Here is a 20029-nt window from a genome sequence, read left to right on the forward strand (position 1 = left end):
CAAACAGCAATTTGATAACCTGTGAGCCTTATGTATAGATGGGCAATGCTTAGGTAAAAGTGAAGAAAAGAGGCAAAAATGAAAAGGAAAGATGAGGTTAAAAGTGAAAAAATTAGAAGTAACTCTGAGTTTGCATTTAAATATCATAATCAAGGGTTCTGCTGGGAAGATCAGGAAGTAGCCATGAAAAACACAATAAACATGAGGAAGGATGATGTGATGTAGATTGATGTTAGTGTCCTTTCATCCATAAGAATCTTTAGTGGTTTTCATCCATAAGAATCTTTGATGGTTTTGTCTTTATTCTCTTTCTGGCACAGAAAGAAATACCTCCACAAATGAAAATTTCCATCATACATGTAAATTTCCCTTGCAGAAGGGTTACTGCTGCTCTGTTTTCAGTGCTTCTCTGCCTGTCATTTCTCAAAATAATCCTCATACAAAAGGGGTGTATTTGAGAGGTTACATATTCTACTCTTCTACAGTATATTTGTTTGTTGGAAATAACGCTAAAGATGAGGTAGTAATGGCCTCCTAAGCCATACTATTAATTTTAAAATTTGCCCCATGGGTAATTCAGAGGTAATTAAGGTGCTGGAAAATGATATGATCATATTTATATTTTAGAAAGAAAATTGGCAACACAATAAGGAGCTGAAGCCAGGAAAGCATTTGGGAATAATTTGTACTTGCCAAATAAATGTAGAGCTTTCCTTCCATTATTGTTTTCTGCTAGAAGAGATCAAAGTAGAAGAGGAAATAAAAGGAAGTAGGAAAGAAAGGTGAAAAAGGAGGATGGAAAGAACTCTCTGGGGCAATTCATATGCATTAAAATTAATGAGTAGGCAAAGCTTTCATTCCTCTCACTTTGAGATTTTTATTTGGCATCTCAGGCCTATAAACCAGTAGCTACCACTTCTGAATTTTGATATCTTTCTCTCTTTCACCTCTCCCATTTGATCTTGTCACTAAATCCATCTTAATTTTAAAAGTGCTTCTTTTCCCCTCCCCTCCATTACCAACATGAACTTCCAGTTAAATCACCTAACTGAGATTTTAAACAGCATTTCTTCCTTCTCCCTATTGAACACTGCCTATAGAGAACCCTCCCAAAACTCTGCTTTTATTATAACAAGTTTTGTTAAAAAATTTAACTTACAAGGATAAAAGTCAAATTCTCAGAACAAATTTTAAAATTCCATCCTATGTACCATCATGGATGCTCTCATTTCCTGCAAATGGTCACAGTTTTCCTCCTGAAAACCCCCTCAGAATCCTCATTCTTTGTTCTATACAAATCAAAACTCTTTCAGTGCTTCATGGAGTTCAAAGTTCAGCCCAAATCCAATTTCTTTTTCTATAGTTTTGGTGGGTAGGGAGAGACCATACTTCTTTTATATAAGGGCTTGAAATTTAACCGAGAAGGCCCTCCTCATATTTTGACAACAGTGTGTATTACGGATGTGAATGTTTGGCAAATTCTCAAAAATTCTTCAATAATTCCCCATTGGAACATATGTAGTTCAATTCAACCAATATTTACTAGACAGTAAAAATGTAGATGGCATTGTTCTAAATATTCTTAGGACATTATGGTTAGAGGATAAATATGTTAAATGTGTGCTCTTGAAAAGAATAATCAACACATGTAGTAATGCTGGAAGACTATAGTTCACCTATATGATTAATAGTTTTCAACTCTTCAAATGACATACTTTTTCTCTATTGAGTTGGTGAATTCTATACCTAGATGACATTGTGATTGAAGTTAAATAAATGTGTTTAATGACACACATTTCACAGCAAAAATCCGTGCTCAGTAAATACAGCAATATAATGAAAACTTCAACATTGGAATATACACTTAATCTTGATGTATATACTCCTAATTATTCCATATATGTTGCAGGCACCTTGTGCTAGAAATTTAGGAAACTATGGTCCATTCATCTTCTACACTTCCTTATACAAGAAAATGTACTGTTAAGATTTCCATATTAATTTTTAAACAAGGTAAAGGTAATGTCTTTAGTTATTTCACCAGAGGGAAAAATTTAACAAATGAGTTATTAACAGCAGTCTAAGAAATAGGATTACAAAGGGAACTTTCTGTAAGGAAGAAAAGTGTAAAAATCTAAGATGAAATTTATGGTTATGTTTCCTTTCATATTTATACCAAGAGTCATCTGCTTTTTGGTACACTTAAACATCACCAGGAAACTGAATGTGACGAACCATTAGTTCCATTATACAGAAACCATATATTTCCAAAATATGAGATTTTATCCCAGAGATATTTAAATATCACAGGGAAATGAAGGATTTAACCTTATAAAAAAGTGAAAGTACTCAGTTTTTGACCAATGCTTTCTAATTCTTCTTTTTCATATCTTTAAATACAGAATCCCCTTCACCTACAGCTGAGTTTAGAAAATTCTTTAAGTTCCGACGCTGGTGTCACTGTCTCAATCCTGACCATGAACAACTGGTACAATTTTAGCTTGTTGCTATGCCAGGAAGACTGGAACATCACCGACTTCCTCCTCTTTATCCAGAATAATTCCAAGTTCCACCTCGGGTCTATCATCAACATCACTGCTAACCTGTCCTCCCCCAAGGACCTCTTAAGCTTTTTACAGGTCCATCTTGAGAGTGTTAAGGACAGCACACCCACAGTGGTGATGTTTGGCTGTGACATGGAAAGTATCCGGCAGATTTTTGAAATTTCCTCCCAGTTTGGGGTAACACCCCCTGAACTTCATTGGGTGTTGGGAGACTCCCAGAATGTGAAGGAACTGAGGACCGAGGGTCTGCCCTTAGGGCTAATTGCTCATGGAAAAACAACACAATCTGTCTTTGAGTACTACGTACAAGATGCCATGGAGCTAGTCGCAAGAGCTGTAGCTACAGCCACCATGCTTCAGCCAGAACTTGCTCTCATTCCCAGCACGATGAACTGCATGGATGTGAAAACTACAAATCTCACTTCAGGACAATATTTATCAAGGTAGGATGCAAAATGTGCGTTATATTTCCATTCATAGGGCTATGACAGGAAGTAAAAAATTCCTATTTCTTCTATTTGCAGAAATTTTGACTCTGAATAGCTATACAATCCAAAAATATTCCTGAGAGGGTTTGCGGTAACTTAAGGCTAATATCTCATGATCTACTATCTGTAATTTTACCTATATACTTATAAGTGCATGTTAGGGCAAGCACTCATTTCTGCTTTTAAACCTTGGTTTGGTCCCCTACTCACCATTGTGTTCTTTGCAAGTTATTTAAAAGCTCTAATATCGGTTTTTTAACTAGTAAATTAATATAATTATTAGCTGAATATAGTACAATAAAGATAGCATGAAATTATATATGTAAAGGAACTAACACCATGCTTGGCTCATACAGATACACAACAAATATTTCTTTTCCTCCTTACTCTTTCCAATATCTATAGACTGAAAAAAACATCTCTCTAAATATATACGGGGGAAAAAATAGTCACACAGGACTAGAGAGATTTTTTTTCCTCTACTCCCATGCCTTAAGACAGTATAGTCTGCTATTTACTACCTGCATATCATGGTCAAGTTACTTTGCTGAGCTTTAGTTTCCTATGTTCTATATCTACTTGTACAAAAAGGACATAACAGACCTTTTAACCTATGGATCATTATGATAGATGATGGATAGGAGATAGATAGATACATAGATCAATAGATCGAACTAAGAGTTCCACATGAGTATTATCATTTTATTATTTTAATATATCATTGTTTCTTATTTTGTATATAAATAATTTTATGGATGCATTTTCTAAATAGATTCTTTTCCTGCTTAGTACCTCAATCTGATTCAGAAGCTAAAATGAAAAATAAAATTTAAAATATAGAATTTAAAATGAAGAATAACCCATCATATGGAAATGGTTTTCATAATCTCTGGGAAAAGCAGAATAACTTTAAAGTACATTTTGTAGAAGCCTAGATTTTCTTCTGGAAAAATATATTTGTAGTCAGAGTGGCCAAGTCAGGGAAATACTGGTATTTCAGAGTTAAAATCTGGCCTGTAGGTCTCATTTTTAGGCAGTCATCTTCAAAGAGGGACATTTGATTACATTGAGGAGCACCAGGGAATCTCATAATGTCTTACTTTTAAAGACATGAATATCTGGTAAATGTGGAGGGAGTCTTCAAAATTTACATTTAATTTTACATGTGTGGACTAAGCCCTTGGTGTGTGCAAGATAACATGCCACATGCCATATATATGGCAGAATTAAAAACTAAGCACAAACTATAAATACCTTAAAATATGTTGTTAATAAAGTATAAAATGATTCAAATTTATTTTTTAGAAATCTACTAGTGATAAAATTAGATGTTCTATCATCATCAGAACTTTCCATTTTTCCCATATATATTTGAATTTCCATAAATTTAAACTGTTTGCATATTCTATAGTTGCCATCTAGATTTAATCTACTGTTTGTAAAATAGCACATTATTGAGACTCAGGATTTTATCTAAGACAATAAATATTCTCCACAAAAACACATAAGCTAAGTTTTGATTTATAATTTCAAATACTTATTTTGGAAGGACAATTATAAATAGAAAAAAACACTCGTGAAAATTATAATTCCATTTGGATCCTCAAAATGCTTAGAAATTGCAGGGAAGAATATTTTTTAACTTAGGTTGTGCATATCTTAAGGATTCGTTGTGTCAAAATCAAGTGATCTAGGGCTGGGGATGTAGACCATCAGTGCCACACCTGCCTGGCAAGTGCAAGGTCCAGAGTTCAATTCCCAGTACTAGAAAAAAAATCAGCTGATCTTCCTGGATCCCCAAGATTGAATTTGTATTAAAATTACATGCCTTTTTCCACAAGAATCCCATGTCAATTTGTATATGAACCTATATGACTCTACTTACCTCATTCCATCATCATATGTCTGTGTGTTTGACTTCTGAACTAGAATATAAATTATATTAAATGGAGACACTATTATTCAGCCTAGTCCATAGCCTAGCATATAGACACACTTAGTAGTTATTTATTGAGATTTATTAATACAGAAAGAAGAAAGGAAAGTTTTTATAGTATTTATATCCTCCATCATCTGCCACTGTAAAAGAAAATAAGTAGTTGGTAGATAAATTAAAAATAGACATCTTTTTTGTACTTACCAAGATACTGTCTGATTTTGTTCCTTTACTTTCCCTTTCCTTTTTTCTTTTCTTTCTTTTTTTTTTTCTTTTAAGAGAATGGTAGGCTAGTGGATAACCTCTACCCTCATGGCTGATTCTACATTTTTATTCCACAAACTTTGAAAGTTGTAAAAGAAGAGTGTGAGGCTCGGAACCCAGCAGCAGTTCACGATGTACAAGGGTTAGTGACAATATTTCCATCCCCATGGTTGTGTTTGAAAACTGAACTCAAAGAACTTCAGAAAATATGTCTAGGACTTCTTAAACTCCCTGAGGAATATAGTCAAAGAGAAAGTTTCAAAGTGTTCAGGAAAAGGTCAGGGAAGTGGGTAAAACCCTAGAAACAGTCTTTATAATGAGTAAGTTCAAAGCAGCAGTAAGCCATAAAACATCTGTGGACTTTTCATCATCCTTATTTATTTTGTTTAATTCAGACTTTTAAAAAGTTAGTTATTCTCAGTCCATAAGTCACATCTGCATATAGTAATTTTCTTAATTGTTCCTAAATTTTGTGAAGCTGACCCCACTTCCTCACTGCATAATAAAAACTGGGAGGATAATGAGCCATGACTAGTGGGTGTCAGAGTTATGCAAGCTTTCATTTCTCACATGGCCATTTTCAGTTTGGGCTGACAGAACTGTTAACATTTTAAAATGTTAATGAAATCACCAAAAACATGACATTTTTAGTATAGGTTTTTAGGCTAGAAAAATCATTTCTCATGGCAAACTACACAGACATAATTACAGGTATAAGGGACTCTATTCTTTCCACTTTTCCACATGCCAGAGTAAATATCCATCATAACTAAATGTAGGCAAAAACATTTGAGGATCAAGTTCCTGGTGTGATCTTCAACAATTTATTTAGTTGTCTTACTCAATGCTAATTATTTGGAGCCATTATAGCTGGCATATTATTTCGATAATATCACCCTAAATACATATGCCTGGGTGTTTTGGTTCAGCCAATGTTGAACTAGGGTGAGTAGAAAAAATAAAGATATGAATCTCCATTTTGGAGCTGAAAGTCTAAGGGATAAAGTTTAAAAATAAGTAAATGATTATAAAACAATGGAATATGTATTTTTTAAAGAACAAAGATATGTTCAGATACACAGAGAAGGATATATTTAACATTTCTTAAAGATTTGGTGATAGATCTGAATAAATGAATAGAAGTTTTCCAGCTTAGAACAAATTCACAGGCACAGAACATATGAAAATTTTTTAAAACCTGAAAAAGAAATTAAGTACAGTTGGAACATAATTGCATATGAAAAGTGCTTGTGATGATTCTGGCAAAGTAGTTAATTTGATAACATACACACAGGGCTGTGATGATAGGCTAAGGAGTTTGCATTTTATACTCAAGGCTGGATGTCAGCTGAATGGCAGAAAAACATTAGCTATGATGTATTTATAAAATCATAATGCTGTAACAAATTACCCAGATAAAACAATACAGTATAAAAGGCTTGAAAGTATGTTTTTAAACCATTAGGATACAAAAATTACTTTCATTTCTCAAAATTAGTTTTAGCCTTGCCTACATTTCCTCCCTGTTGCATTCTCAATACTAGGCTCTGGTAAAAGTGAATAGAAGTTTAAGGATTTACCTGCTGTTTCTAGATTAGGATGTGCCTGTGCTTATGGGAAGAGTCTAGACACTGACAGACTTCACGTTCTCCTTGGTCTAAGGCACCTCTGACCCTTTAGCTCTCTGATCCTAGTCCTAAAGATAGTCTAGTTCAAGGTGAGATGCAACATGCTGACTTCCTTCTTTGAGTAGCTTCTGGACTTCATTCCTGTATTCTGTAATAACTGTTATCAAACAAACAGTAATTGATTAACTCACTCACAAACATTTGTTGAAGTTTATTAAATATTAAGTGAAGCCTTGGTGGAGACAAAGAATAAAAAATGGGGGACTCTGCTCTCAGAAAACTTAAAATTCTTTGCTTCTGTTCTCCCAAGAGGAGAGGATATACTCATCTAATTATCCATACTTTTGTCCATTTTCCTTTAACCTGGATATTCAATAGTCATTCTTCATTGAGCCAACACCCATTTTATTAATGATTATCTTCTGGCACCTGTAGATATTTCTAGATCCCTTCCTCGACTGACGCTGACAGATGATCCAACATGCAAGACACTTTCCCCTCCAAGCTATGTTCATCTTTATATTTAAGCAGTCAAGAAATACTGAGATTCATTGTCCTTTCATTAATAGTAAATGCTTTTTTTCCTTTGAGACAAGGTCTTGCTAGGTAATTCAGCCTGGTTTTGAACTCACTATGTAGGCCAAGCTAGCCTCGAACTCATGGCAATCCTCCTGCCTCAGCAGAAGGAAGTACTGGGATTACAAGCATGTGCCACCACACCTGACTTGCTGTAATTATTCATTTTTTACATATTAAGAACATATTATGTGCCATGTATCATGAGACACTAGAAAAGCTTCAGAAAAAAACTAAAATGAAAATCTCTTCAAAAAACTGAAGGTGTGACTTACTTGGTGATGATGTCCAATTCATCCCTGGACATTAGAAGAATTCCGCAAGAACTTGAGGTTGTATGGTATAATTCTAATTTTGTATTCCTGTCCACCACTACTAGAATTTAGTAGAGTCATGACCCTAGGAAAGGTATTTAAAGTATATAAGATTTAATTTTAATAATTCTAAGAATTCCTGTCTCAAAAAGTAAATAGACAAAAACTATATAAATGTAGAGGCACAATTATCCATATAGAAGTATACTTCTCCTAAGGTCCTCTACCAAGCCAGATTGGTTAGCCTGTAGCTTTCAACATGCACAGGAAAGAAATACAGTTGCCCTTAATAATGGAGCCCTAAAGAAAATACATTGCTTATGGGTGACCTATTGTATCCAGCTATGACTCCTAGATCAACTTCCTGTGCTAGAGCTACCCAACAGTTGATATTTGTAGAAAGCATGCAACAAATCTCAGGGACCAACACATGAAGCCTGTGTTTCCAGATGCTGTCATCAGGAATCTGTTATTGAACTAACTGCTTAAAATCCCTTGAACTTTTCCCTCCATCTAGTTTGCTTAAGTCATACTAAGAACTGAGTCTAAACATTTTGCTAAATCACAGGGTACTCAACTAAGGGACACTGGAAAATGTGTATTCTCTCAGAACACTATTTTGATAAAGAGAGCTCAAGTTTATTTACTCTAAGATCCAGCAGGTTTTAAACTGAAAAATATTTCCAAACTAGAAGAGATTCTGATATTTTATTTGCCTGAGAGGAAATATTATTGTTGACTTTTTCACTTTACACAGATTTATTGTAAAATTTGGAAATATGCCAAGAAGATATGAGGCTATAGAGGGTAATGCTGCAGTCCTACTCTGCATTGCAGGTCTGTCTCGGGATCACTAAATCTATAACTTTTTAGAGGAATGTTTTACTGGTTAAGACTGTACAATGTCATATTGCCAGGGATACGCCAAGGCAATAGTGGTAGAGATAATGTAGCTCCTGAGATAGCACTGAAGCCAGGTCTAAAGGTCCAGAATCATGAATTAAATTCAGGTATGACACAAAGGAACTGAGAACAACTCAAATGGTGGACACAACTGTAGAGACTCATCAAAGTCCTTACCAAAAAGCAAGAAATAAAGACAATGACATAGGGGTATGGAATAGATTTAACTGTTATATAACATACATATGGGAGAAGAAAACACAGAAAAAAGTGCCAACTTGCCAGTTACAACATATGGAAGCAAGAAAAAGAGAATGCCACCTCCACATATCTGATTTCTTGATGTAGTCACCTTCTCACATATACCAATAGTAACACAGTTCAAAGTGTGTGTTTGTATTACATTACGACCCAATTGCATAGAAAAGTATCCTCTTTCTTTTGGGGAAAAAAATGAAGAATGCTAGAAGCTCTCCTTCCATCATAGCTTTACTTATAACTCAATTTTGCAGATATTTGCAAAACACAGACCCAACTGAATCATACATCACCACATATATTTAATGTTATTAACCTCTGAACTGATAGAAATTTTTTGAAAAAGAAAAACTTGGCCTTTTTTTGGTTTTGTTGTTGTTGTTTTGTTTTGTTTTGTTTTGTTTTTTGAGACAGGGTCTCGCTATGTAGTCCAAATTGGCCTTGAACTCACCATGTAGCCCAGGCTGGTCTTGAACCCTTGGTGATCCTACTGCCTCAGCCTTCAAAGTGATGGGATCACAGGCATGTGCTACCTTGCTTGGCTAGGCCTTTGTTTTAAAAGACATAGTTGATGATTATAGTATATAAGACCCTCTGCTCTGAGGACTGAAATTTAGTAATTTCCAATTCCTATTAAATTTCTTATCAGAGAGATTTCCCATTGAACTAATTTCTATTTTTGATACTGTACTATCCACTGTTTGGGAGGAAAATGTATCAGAATTGTAATGCTTCAAACAATCCATAAATTACAAACAGATGCTTCCTGGATGATTGAATTGTGTTTTTTGGCAAAGTGATGAACTCTTTAAGAGATACATGTCTACTTTGAGCAGAAGACATGTGTTTAATTAAATTTACCCGTAAATACTACTGAGCAGTACTCCTGGCTAGGCACTTGGTTGTGCCCAGGATTCAAAGACGACTCAGTGTAATAGGTGCATAGATGAAAGCTGAAGGGGTTTTTTTGTTGTTTTGTTTTGTTTTGTTTTTTCAGCTCCACAGCCTGCACAGGACACGGGGTACCCTGCCTGAAGAAGGATAGTGGGAAAGGGAGAGGGGTCTTCATTCCTAACAGTGACTCTGTGAAGATACTTCTCTCAAACGTGGAGTGTGTTAAGATCTAGACCATATAGGATTGTGCAGTCTAAAGAGTCAAAGCTGAGGTTAATCAACTACCAAGTCCTTATACTACAGGCTGCTCAGGAGGATTAGAGAGAATATTCGAGGAGCCCTTTTATATGCAGGTCAAGAAATCGTTTATATTTAAAGTTTAATTTGGAGAGCTGCCCTGGGCATGGAGAACAAAGTCAAACAACATCTTCTGACAGTTGAGCAATAGATGAGATCTGTGGCTAAGATGGCTAAATTCATGTTATCAAACAAGGAAGCAGATCCCATGGGGATCTGTGAGACAAGCCCCAAAGTGAGAACTGAACTGAACAAAGGACATGTGAGCAAAGAAAGGTCTTCTGGGGCTGGAAGAAAAGGTGAGATGATAAAAGATACATTGAAAAATAAATAAATATGTAGAAGTAAATAGATGGATTTCGGAAGGTAGTGGGAGGGGAGCCAGAGTGACAATAAAAAAATAAATAATTTTCTGGACATGGTGACACAAGCCTGTAATCCCAGAACTCTGGGAGGCTGAGGCAGGAGAATAATAAGTTTGAGCCCAGACTGGGCAACTTAGTAACTTAGTAAAACCCTACCTTAAAATTAAAAAACAAGTTAGTACAGTGTGAAGGCCCTGGATTGGCCTTTGGTGGACCCAGTACCACCAAAAAAAAAAGAAGTTAAAGAGGGATGGTCAAGAGCTGATTTAAGATAAGCTCTCCTACCAACAGGACAGAATATTGCTATTTCCTTTGTACAGCATCCACCAAAAGGAAAGGGGAATAGGAGAGGAAGGAAAAGAGAAAGTTTAGAAAAATAAGATAAAGCATATTAAAGGAATACTGAGGTAAGTGTCAATTAATCCTCATGCCAGCAACTGTTAAGAATACTGGAGGGAAGTGAAATAATGTAGAGCCTGAGAAAGAGAAGTGAAATGAGAATCATTGAGGAGTAGGAGGATTCATGGGGGGTGGGGGGAACCTGAAAAATTTAAGCAGTGTCACACACATGGGTTAAACTACAAGCACAAAATGTAAATAGCTAATAATGCAGACAACTGGAGGTCTATTGAGTTTGTGATACATGGGAAATGAGTATAAGATTTCTAAAAGACTATCCAAAGAATATAGTTTGAGGTTCTTCCCTGTAAAAGAGAAGGGGGGAGGAGAAAGTAATGTAATTGTGAGCTTTCAAGAAATGCAAAAGAGTAGAACTCTAGAGAATGTGAGTTTGATTAGAAGATTCCTTACAGACATGTCATATGCAAAAAACCCATAGGATTTCTGAACATCCATGGTTCTCTTCCCAGACCTCATTTTTTGCCCCAGAAAAAAGAGAAAGAGAATTTTAAGCAATTTCTTTGTCTCATATGAAAGAACTGTATTGACGTGAGTTTTCTACTACATATCAAAAGCTAGGATATTGAACTAAATTAAAAGGGAGCAAGCAGAGATTCTGCCGCCTGCCTTGCAAGTGCAAGGTTCCAAGTTCGAACCCCTGTACCAGAAAAGTAGGGGGGGGGGAGCAAAGATTTAGATTTCGTGCATCGGAACAAGGAAACCTGGCAATGGAACCCAATAAACCTAACAAGAATTAGGTGGTACCAGAGGCTGGGAACACTTGAAAGGCCATTACCAGTAAAAATATTGTCAAAGATTTATAATCAGGTAAAGGCAAAAAATTAAAATTAAGTTCTCACAGGCAAGAAAAAATTGATACAGTGTTATGGAGGGTGAGCAATCTTTCATTCCTTGGGGGAAAATATTAAGTATGATGAGATGATCATGGGAAAAGAAATTCAGCTCATTTTTCAAGATATAAGATAATGAGGATGCAGTTTTTTTAGGATGTCAAGAAATTTCCCAAGGGAAAGAATAAATTTTAAGGCTTTACAGAGAAAATACATATTCTCATGTATAGATACAATTAACAGAAGACAACAGTAGGGGGGAAAAGCAAAGATAATAGAACAATTTAAAAGAACCAGAAAACAAGTGAGAAAATAGATACACAAAGAGGATGATGAGTAGAAAACAATCAAAGTAAAAAAAAGTGTATGACCTATAAACAATTGGGGAATCAAAAAGACACGTAAGAATGGTGGTGCATTTAAACAACACAGAAGTAAATTAATATGTAGCTAAAATGAAGATTCAGAGGAACTACATTATTACAGAACTATTTCAAAACCAAGAAAAATAGTTTTATAATAAACATAAAACTTGTAAAACTTTATATATTGAATAAGAAATAAAAATCTCTAAGGAAAAGACAACATTGCAGTGAGAGTTTTTAACTTTGGTAAATTTCAGAGTAACTTAATAAAAAGTAAGAAAAGAATAATGTAAATTATTCAGATAAGCATCTCAAAGTTAAGTAACATATGAGTAATAGTACCAGAAAATTTGAATACCGCAGTTAACATTCCACAGAAAATATGTACTCACTTCAATTAGTACATGGAATATTTATTCAAAACTACAATAGACTAACACAAAAAAAGCTATAAAATATGGCAGCAGGTTTTTATATGTGAAAGTTGAATAAACCAAAGTTCAAATCATTTCAGTAATATAGTTATTAACTATTTTGAAAACAGAAGTTCAGCATATCAAAATCATTTGCTTGCAGGAAAAGCAATAATTATAGTTAAATAGTTATATTTCATTAATTAAATTCTAAAAAGGGAAAATAAACACAATGAATAAGAAAGAAATTTTATGATTGACACATAAAATATAAGATATAAGCCATGTGATCAAACATCAAAATAATAGAATCAAATAAATTCAAGCCTATTTCTTTTTAAAAATAATTAGAACAGACAACACTCTTAAAAAGTCATCTCAAGAAAAATAAGTTGCTAATAAGAAAGTGAGCATAATGGTAAAAATAAGCTTATTATAATAAAATAAGATAATTATAGTTAATTAGGGAATGTCAATAAAGTGGATGTTTTTCTTCTTAAATACAGAATACTAAAAATGACAAGTAGAAAATTTGAATAGATCAAGAATTTAACTAATACAGATATGAACAAAATGCCTGGTACCACACAAAAGATATACACTATCGTGACCATATGTGTTTAATGACATATCTTTAAAAATATGCCTAACCTGAATAATTTGCTGAAACAGTCTTTCAAATTATGAAATAGTTCCAATTATATATACCCCATTCACATACAAAGAAAAAGGTAGCAAATGACCTGATTCTGTGCCAGAGTGTTTACTTCATAATTTGAGACTAGCTATTTAAAAAATAATTTCTGGTATTGTGTATTATATATTTGTTCTAAACACCATGCCAAAAAAATTAATGTGTTATCACAATTAATTTAAATATTATGACCATCTAAAATAGTGACCAAAAAGGAAATGCCAGACATGTAACAGTGATGAATGGAGTGTTACTTGGCACAAGGGAGAATGTCCCCATTATGTGAATGGGACCAGCTCATACGTCCCAGCAGTGTCAACTCAACTCTAGCTCATTATTGTCTTTCCAGAATGGAGGTCCATTGCCACAGAAGTTCAATGTATTTAATTTTCAAAAACTTCTGGGTTTTGCCACCTGCCTTGCAAGCACAAGGTCCTGAGTTCAATCCCCGGTACAATAAAAAAAAAAATTTCTGGTTTTGTAAGCCATCAAATTTTAAATGTTGGTTTAGACAATTATTAATGGAGTTTCACAAGTCATAAGAAACATATGTTACAAAACTGTTGGTTCACCATTTTTATAATTTTTGAGCTAAACAACAATGAAAAAGCCATTTCTGAAAAATCTAATCTCTTCATACTAAAACATATCCAAAAGTGATGATCAAAAATTTTCCAAACCTGATACATTAAACTAAATATGTGTGCAGCAAACAATATGTCAGCTCAGGCATTTTTTTAACTAACAAAAGAGAAAAGAAAAGAATTTAAACAAAAAGAGATATCAAGAACATAGAAGATATTTAAAAGCAGTCAGTAAGTTTTAATATGTAAAAGTAAAATAAATTCTTTTCTTTTGTTTGTTAAACATGTATTTACCCACTATCATTTTTAAAAACAAAAAATAAACATTTTAGGGCCTGGAGATATAGCTCAGTAGTAGACCTTTCCCAGCATTTATGAGGCCCCAATTCAATCCTTAATCCCATAAGAAAAAACAAAACAAACAAAAAGAATAAACATTTTATAGTCCACTTCCTCTAATACAATTAAAAATGAATATGCCATATTCAGTAATAGAGTTATGGCTTTAAATATCTGTTATTGAAGAAGAAATTACGAACACAAATATATCCTCATCCAAAAAGACTAGAAGAGAGAGAGGTTGGAGAGACCTCAGTAGAACAAATTAGCAAAATAAAATAAAGACCAAAGATAATTGAGGAAAAATTCTTACATTACTTTATTTATTTGTTTGTTTTTGGTACCAGGGATCTAACTCAGGACCTTGTGCTTGTCAGGCAGGCAAGCAGTGGCACCACTGAGCTAAATTCCCGGTCCATCTTAAATTTTTTCAAATGATATTTTTTGTAGCTCTCTAGCGAAAAATTCCCCCCAAAAATATTACTTGCCAAAATTGACACTGAAAAGTAGAAATCTTAATAGAAGAGACTTGAAAAGTAATTAAATACAGTTTTTAAAAACATACCAAGTACAGAGAGCTTTAGAATTGACTCCTGCAAATTCAAATGAGAAAGTCACACACTAATCATTTTTTTAAATTTTATTTTATTGGTACATTTTAGGTATACAACATAATGACATTCATCATTGGAAATTTGAACCTTTACATAATCTCTCTTGGTTCTTATTTTCCCCCTTCCCCTGCCCTCCCTTCAAACCCTCCATCCCTCCTTGTTTACAAAGACTTTCTTTCCATTTTTTCATTTTCTCATATTAATTCCATTCCCTTCTTTCCTTTGCCCTACCCCTCCCACTTCCCCTTCCCCTTTGCCCCTTTTCTTCCTATTTCACATTATCTATTATACCTTTTAGTCCTTATTTACACTTTCAGTTTCTCACACTAGAGAAACTTTGGTATTTACACATGTGCGTTCTATTTATTTCATTTAAGAGTATTGTCTCAATCTGAGTCCATTTAGCTATAAATGTCTCTAATTTCTCATTTTCTATGGTGGAGTAATGCTCCATTTTATTAAAAAACCACATTTTCTTAATCCAGTCTCCAGTTGATGGGCATTTGGGCTGTTGCCAAGTTTTAGCTATTACAAATTGTGCTGCTATGAACATGGGTGCACATATATCACTGTGGTATGACTCTTAATTCTTTGGGGAAGATACCCAGCAGAGGAATAGCTGAGTCAAATGGGACTTCCAGTCCTAGTTCTTTGAGGTATCTCCATACTGATTTCCACAGTGGTTGCACCAGTCTACAATCCCATCAGCAGTGGAGCAGAGTTCCTCTTTCCCCACAGCCCCACCAGCATTTATTAGTTTTCATGATAGCAGCCATTCTTTTCTGGGTTGAGGTGGAATCTCAGTGTTGTTTTCATTTGCATCTCTCAAAGGACCAGTGATGTTGAACATGTTTTCATATGTTTACTTGCTATTTCTACTTCTTTGTCTGAGAAATGTCTGTTCATTTCAGATGCCCATTTTCAAATTGGGTCTTTAAATTTGGGGTCTGATTTTTTAAAATTTCTTTATCAATCTAGATGGTAGACCTTTGTCTGAGGAACAGCTGGTAAAAAAATTTTCCTACATTGTTGGTTGTATCTTCATGCTCTTGGTGGTTTCTCTTGATGTACAGAAGCTTTTTAATAAGAAGAGATCCCACTTGTTGATTGTTTGTGCTAGTTCACAGGGAACTAAGGTTTTGTTCATGAAATCTTATCCTACACCTCTCTTCTAGCCACTGTAGTGTTTCTGTTTTAATATTTAGATCTATAATCCATTTCAATTTTAGTTTAGTGCATGGTGAGAGATATAGCTCTAGTTTTAATCTTTGGCAAGTTGAAACCCAATTTTTCCAGAACCATCTATTAAAGAGGCTACCTTTCCTCCAGTGAGGGTGTTTGGATCCTTTCTCAAAGATGAGGTGACTGAGTGTGTCTGGAGATGTTTCTACATTTTCTAACCTGTTCCACTGGTCCTCAGGTCTGTTTCTTTGCCAGTACCATGCTGTTTTAATCCCAGTGGTTTTGTAGTATGGCTTCAAGATGGGGATTGTGATACCCCCTGCCAAGTCTCTGTTACCTAGAATTGCTTTTGCTATTCTAGGTCTCTTCTTGTTCCAAATGATTTTTTGTATTGTTTTCTCAAGGTCCATTAAGTATGCTGCTAGAATTTCAATTGGGATTGCACTGAATCTACATAGCAGTTTTGGAAGTATGGCCATTTTCACTATGTTGATTCTTCCTACCCAGGAACAAGGGATGTCTTTCCATTTTCTCCCCCAACCCCCATTAAGTTTATTGGTACAATTTAGGTATAAAATACAGTTACATTCATCATTGGGATCTTGTACCATTACATGAGTATCTTGGTTCTTATTTTTTCCCCTTCCCTTGCCCTCCCTTCACCTCCTCCAACATTCCCTATTTGTGAACACTTTTGTTTCCTGTTTTTCCCTTTTCTCATATTTTTTCTTTTCCCTTCTTTCCTTTCCCCTACCCCTCCCACTTCTGCTCCTTCAGACATTTTCTTCCTATTACACAATATCAATTATACATTTTTAAAATTACAATAACAAGTTATAGGATTACCACATTACCACAGATTTTACAGAATTTAAAAGGACATAGAAAGCATATTACAAAAATATTTTTGAAATAAATTTGAAAACTTCTAAGAAGTACCTTGGAAGACAAATTAATGAAACTAACTCTGGAGGAAATATAAAATTTGAATAGCACCTATTAAAGAAAGTATATTCCTAGCCTGAAAACATACATATATAACAACAACAGGCTCATATACATTTTAACTGATAAATCATATCAAACATTTCAAGCAGAAAAAAGAAGGAACATTTCTCCCCTTTTTAGAAAATCAACATTGTGCTAATACTAAAACTGGATGAAAATAATAGAAGAAAAAAAGTATGAACATAGATAAAAATTTGTTTAACAAAACAAACTATTAGAAGTCAGATCTGGCAAGATGTAGAAAGTGGTTTTATTATAGGGATGGCAGTGTTGGTTTAGCATTGAAAGATCCACCCTAAAAGTCATCATTTTAACACAGGAAAGGAAAAAGCCATATGACCCCATCAGTAGTTGGAGAAAAAGTATTGGACTAAATTCTACAGCTGTTCATGGTAAAAGCTATCAGGAGACTAGAAGTAGAATAGAACCTTCTCAAGAGATCAAAGACATGCACTCCATACCTCCAGCAAAAACGGCTTATATGAATGGAGAAGATACAATGCTTTCTCCCTAAGGTGGGGAACAAGGGCAGATAGGGAAACTCTTCATCTGTCCATTAAACTTTGAAACCTAGGCCCATATCAAAATAGTCTGGCAATAAAATGACACAATTAGGATAGGATTGGCAAGGTAGAAGCAAAATTTTTATATGTAGATGAAATGATCATCTACAGAGAAAATACTAAGAAATCTCTAGGAGCCCCTAGAACTTGTATTTGAATTTAGCAGGATTAGAAAACACAAGGTATATATAAAAATTCAGGTCTATGTATACTTGCTATAAATGAAGAATTGGATATTGAAATTTAGAAGTTATGTAAAAGTACAAAGGACCTAGACAAGTAAAAAGAAAAAAAAAACCTAGTTGGAAGACATTTAGTACCTAATTTTAAGACTTCCTCTAAAGCTACAGTAATCAAGGCAGTGTTGGTGTAAGGAAAGACATATAGATCATTGGAATAAAACAGAGAATCTACAAATAGAACCACACATATATGGTCCACTGATTTTTGAAAGATTATTTAACAGTAACATTTTATGGAACATAAACTCAATTCAAGAGCAGAGGAAAAGATAGTGTTTTCAGCAAATGGCACTAGAACACCTGGTATCCATATATAAAAAATTAACCTCAACTCTTTATTTCCATACATAAAAATAACTTGAAAGGGACTATGAACCTAAATATGAAAGACTAAAACTATAAAACTTTAAGAAGAAATTATCAAGGAAAATGTTTATGAATTTAGGGTAGGCAAGAATTTTCTAGGATATAGAAAACATGATGTATAAAAGAAAAAAATTGATAAATGAGATTCCATCAAAATTTAGAACTTTAAATGACATCATTAAGAAAATGAAAAGTAGTCCTTAAACAGACCATATTTATAATGCATATAACCTATGACCAGAATATATAAAGAACTCTTACAGCTCATTAATAGACAACCCAATTAAAAATTAGACACAAGAAGATGATAAATAGCCAGTACAGCACAAAGAAAGGGGGGCAACACTACAATCAGAAAAAATACTAGTCAGTACATTAACAAGATCGTATTGTACACTCATTAGGGAAATGAAGTTAAAAGTTTGAAAGGAACAAATGTTAGCTTAGATGTGAACCAGTTAGATCTTTCTAATACTGCTAATGTGAATGTAAAATGATAAAACCATTTTGGAAAACAATATAGAAATTTCTTGTTATTACTGTTAAAAACCAACAGTCCTGTTCTTAAGTTTTTACTTGAGAAGAATGAAAACACATGTTCACAATAGATTTGTACATACAAGTTGACTATCCCTTATCTGAAATTCTTGGGACCACAGTGTTTCAGATTTTTGCTTGAAATCCACTTGATCTTCAAGAGAATAGCTACTCCTGCTTTTTTTTCTGGTTTCTGTCACATGGAGTATTATTTTCAACCATTTATCTTTCAGACTATGAGTTTCATTTTAATTAAATGTGTTTCTTGTATGCAGCATACTGTTGGATCTTCCTTCTTGACCCATTCTGCCAGTCTATTTCTTTTGATTGGTGAGTTAAGACCATTAACCTTGATGGTTATAATGCATACATATTGACTTATCATTGTCATGACTTTTTCTTTTTGTTGGATTCTCCCCTCTTATGTTAATTTCTTGTCACACCCTATAGATTCATTCTGCTGGGCTTCCTTGGATTGTGATCCTCATTGTCTTTTCCTAGGATAGTGTCTAAAATTGGAGTGCTGGTTTGGTATTCATGAAGTTCATAAGGTGCTCTTTGTCATGAAAGCATCTTATTTCTCCATCAATTTTGAAAGATAATTTTGCAGGGTACATCAGTCTGGGTTGAAAGCTATTTTCCTTTAGGGCTTGAAATACATCACTCCAAGCTCTTCTTGCCTTGAGGGTTTGCGTTGAGAAGTCTGTTGTGATTCTGGTGGACTTTCCTTTGTATGTGACTTGTTTCTTTTCTCTAACTCCTTGTAGAACTTTGTTCTTTTGTTGGGTTTCTGGAATCTTAACAGTTATATGCCTATGTGTAGATTTTTTTGTGATCAAGGCTAGTTGGAGTCCTATATCCCTCACTTATCTGTATGACAAGTTCTTTTCCTCTGCTTGGGAAGTTTTTTGTCATCACTTTTGTGAAAAGGTTTTTTATGTCATCTGCATCTCTCTTGCTTCTTCTTTGACTCCAGTCAGTCTTATGTTATTCTTGTTTGCATTGTCTAGCAGCTGCTGGATTGATTTCTCATGGTTCCTTAAAATTTTGAAGCAATTTTTCTTTTCCTGGTCACTAATTGCAATCTTATCTTCTATATCTGACATTCTGTCCTCACATTGGCTCATTCTGCTAAGTAGACTTTCAATGGAGTTTTTAATGTCCTGGAAATCTGTTTGTTTCTGTTTTATGGATTCCATTTGTTTCTTATGTTGGGATTCCATCATGTTCCTCAGCTCCTCTCTAGATTTATTAATCATGTCTTGCACTATGAGCACAATCTCTGCTGTTATCTGAGAAATTATTTCTGATTTCATTTTTTCCAGATCCTCTTTTGTTGCCAGTTCAGGGAATGCAGGTGGTTGAGTATCAGAGTATTCCATCTC

At 34.3% G+C, this 20029-nt stretch overlaps 1 protein-coding gene across 1 annotated transcript in view; it reads left to right on the forward strand.

The window, feature by feature from the left end:
* Grin3a (glutamate ionotropic receptor NMDA type subunit 3A) overlaps window positions 1–20029 on the forward strand; it is a 172663-nt gene that overhangs the window by 42373 nt on the left and 110261 nt on the right. The window contains exon 2 of the mRNA XM_004848199.4: window positions 2403–3007. Within this exon, the coding sequence (XP_004848256.2) occupies window positions 2403–3007 (605 nt within the window). The remainder of the gene's footprint in view (window positions 1–2402; window positions 3008–20029) is intronic.

This window comes from Heterocephalus glaber, unplaced genomic scaffold, assembly GCF_053883595.1.
Source record: "Heterocephalus glaber isolate CG9 unplaced genomic scaffold, H.glaber_assembly_v1.0 deba00001481, whole genome shotgun sequence".
NCBI classification, from domain to species: Eukaryota; Metazoa; Chordata; class Mammalia; order Rodentia; family Bathyergidae; genus Heterocephalus; species Heterocephalus glaber.